The sequence below is a fragment of the Lactuca saligna genome, chromosome 4 (genome assembly GCF_052625555.1).
Source record: "Lactuca saligna cultivar CGN05327 chromosome 4, ASM5262555v1, whole genome shotgun sequence".
NCBI classification, from domain to species: Eukaryota; Viridiplantae; Streptophyta; class Magnoliopsida; order Asterales; family Asteraceae; genus Lactuca; species Lactuca saligna.
The window spans coordinates 119,828,751-119,832,338 of NC_136420.1; the positions used below are offsets into that span (position 1 = coordinate 119,828,751).

General features: G+C 27.7%; 1 protein-coding gene across 1 annotated transcript; it reads left to right on the forward strand.

Annotated features, from left to right (window-relative positions):
- The first annotated feature begins 2,055 nt into the window (after positions 1–2,055).
- On the forward strand, positions 2,056–2,943 carry LOC145040091 (uncharacterized). The gene has a single exon (XM_078988072.1). The coding sequence runs from the start codon at positions 2,056–2,058 to the stop codon at positions 2,941–2,943; it is 888 nt and encodes a 295-aa protein (XP_078844198.1).
- Positions 2,944–3,588: the final 645 nt, after the last annotated feature.

Here is a 3,588-nt window from a genome sequence, read left to right on the forward strand (position 1 = left end):
TGAAATTACATTCTCTGAAGTTTTAGTTAATCAATAAACATGGAAAGAGTATTTTCTTTTTTATTTAGTGTTATGGCAACCAAAACATAGACATGTTTGAATTTAACTACTACTTCTATATAAAAGTGGGCTTTTAGTAAATATGTGATTGTTATTATTAAGTATTACTTTATTTTTATTTTCTCTAAATAAGTACATATAGAGCATACATCCACCATCATTGATGTTGTAGGTTTAAATATTAACTATAAGTATATATGGAGTATGGATTTACCATAGTTTTTACTTATTTTTTAATTAGTTTTGTTGGCTCTCACTACTTCTGATTTGCAAATATATTTGAGAAAATGGAAAGATATGTGCTTTCTACTTGTATGAGATTACTTAAATTTACATAGATAACGTATATCTAAAATTTAAGTAAAAATATATTTATTAGTTTTAAACAAACAATACAATTTAAAAAAAAAAAAAAAAAAAAAAAAACTTTCAAGAGTAAGCCGATAGGGTTGATAAGAAAATGTGTTTATGCATAACGGTATATAAGACTTTTTTTTGAACCGGCAAATTTATAACTAATAAAACATCTCACATCAAGACAATGCAAGGGGAAAAGTATAATACAAAAAATGAAAAACCGAGAAAAGTACAAACAAAGAAAAGAACCAAGATTTCAGACTCTCCAATCTATGTTTTTAAATGAGCTTCTATGTTTACACCACATAAAAGTTATTGATTTTGTCTTTTCACATACACCATAATCCTCCGTATAAGATCACACTCAATATATATATATATATATATATATATATATATATATATATATATATATATATATATATATATATATATATTGTAAATAATTGAATGACAACATTTCCTAATGTCAAATGTGTAAGAGTTATTTTCAACTCTTATGATAAATATGTCAAATATGTGTAAGAACTCATTAATTATGTCTAGTGATTAACTAGTATAAATAGCACTATCACATATGTAAAAGATACACCAATTTGAATACTTTATATAAGTTATCAAATTCTCTCCAAATCTCCTTTCTTCTTTCTTCTTTCTTAAAGGTTCTTAGTTTAGTTTTACTAATCTTCTTTTAATTACATCAAATTTATAACACGTTATCAGCACGAAAGCTCAAACAAAGGTTATTTAGAAGTGGAAATCACATCTATCTTAATCAAGGTATGTATTACTTAGTAAAAACATTATTAATTATAAAAACCCTCATCATATTAAAATAAATAATAATACTAATGAATTAATAAAACTTATACATTATGGACATTATGGACTACTAACGATTTTTATTTCTTATACTAACATTTCTTTATGTATTCTAATTTTTTTTTATGCATACTAACATTTACATTATGCAACTAACTTTTATTTATGCATACTAACATTTACATTATGCAACTAACTTTTAATTATGCATACTAACATTTATATTATGTAACTGACTTTTCTTTATGCATACTAACATTTAAATTATATTTATTTATACATGTCAATGTTTATTTTTTACTCTTCATAATTTTATTTTAACATTTACTAATATTTATTAATGTATATAATTAGTAAAATTATACAAAGTAAAGTGATGTATTAGTTATAAATCTTATTAAATGATTTATAAATATACAAAACGGATATATATATATATATATATATATATATATATATATATATATATATATATATGTGCAACGTTTATAAACAGTAAAAACAACGGCTATATTTTTTTTACTATAAATAAACATATTTACCCTGGTTATTTTACCCACAATAAATATTTCTCTCTTCTATCAAACAAATCAATTTCAAGAAATCAAGGTTCATGATGATTCACCCGTTTGTGATAATCATGACTATAATAGTCATATTACTTTTTATCCCAATCTTTAACATCGAAGATAATATGGAATTTCATCTACTTTTAGGCTTGTATGCAATGTTAGCTTTACCGCTTCTTTTTTGTGTAATATTTATTGAAATAAATGGATTTTAATTTTTATTTTGTTTAAAATTCATAGTTACATTATGTCCAACATTGCAAAGCTCGAGTTTGCAGCACTTGAAGTTAGCGGGAAAAACTATGTGTCATGGATGATAGATGTAAAAATGCATCTTGAGTCCATGGGAATCTCAAATGCTATAAATGAATTTAATAATTGCTTGGCACAAGACAAAGCAAAAGCACAAGTTTTTCTTCGTAAGCATATTGATGAAATGTTAAGATTTGAATATCTTGATGTTACTGATCCAAGTATTCTCTGGAATCTTTTGAAAGAAAGATTTGATCATCAAAAGGAAGTTATACTTCCAAATGCTAGAGATGAATGGAGAACACTGAGGTTTCAAGACTTCAAGAAAGTAAATGAATACAACTCAGCTTTGTTCAGAATATGTTCACAACTCAAATATTATGGACAAGAAGTTACTGATGAAGATATGTTGGAGAAAACTTACTCCACATTTCATGCAACAAACATTACCTTGATGCAACAATATCGGATGCAAAAGTTCACAAGATATTCTGAACTGAATGCATGTCTGCTCGTTGCAGAGCAAAACAATGAACTCTTGATGAAAAACCATGAATCTCGTCCAACGGGATCAGTAGCACTTCCTGAAGCAAATGCTACAAATATTGATAGTCATCGAAACAATACACGTGGACGAGGGTGTGGTCGTGGTCGAGGACGAGGCCGTGGCTATTTTAATCGAAACCAAAGCCATAATCAGAACCATAATTCTGGTCGTGGACAAGGTAATAATCGTGGTCATGGCCAGAAAAGGAATAATTACCAACATTCACAAAGAAACAATGTCCACATACAAGATAAGGCTAAAGTGGCAAGGCATGACACTGGGACATCACAAAAATCTGATGGTTCATGTTATAGATGTGGTAGCACAGGCCATTAGTCAAGGACCTGTCGCACACCTGCACATCTTTGTCAACTTTATCAAGAGTCCATTAAAGGAAAAGGAAAGGAAGCAAACCTCATTGATAATGTTGAATTCACTCCGCTAAATGTTGCCGATTTCTGCAATGACATGGAAGACATTAACTAAAAAAAAAATCTATTATTGTGCTAGTAAAACTGTTTTTCCTTCATTTATTTTGCATGTAATGCCTTTCCTTCAATAAATGAACTTTCTTTTAATAATAATTATGATTGTGTTTATTCACTTATTATTCCTTTCATATGTGAAGTTTAATATGAGTCCAACTGGAGCACAACACCAAGAAAAGATTGGAGATCTTTGTATAGCAGATAGTGGTAGTACACATACTATTCTGAAATCAAAGAAATATTTTTCAAAATTAGTACCAACAAAAACAATTATACATACAATATCAGGTCCTGCAGACTTGATAGAGGGAACCGGGCAAGCCCATTTTATATTACCAAATGGTACAAACTTTTGTATAGAAAATGCCTTATTTTCTCTAAAGTCTAATAGAAACTTATTAAGTTTCAATGACATATATTTCAAAGGATATGACACAAAGACTGTGACCATTGAAAATAAGAAATATATGTATATTATAGACAAAAGTCATGT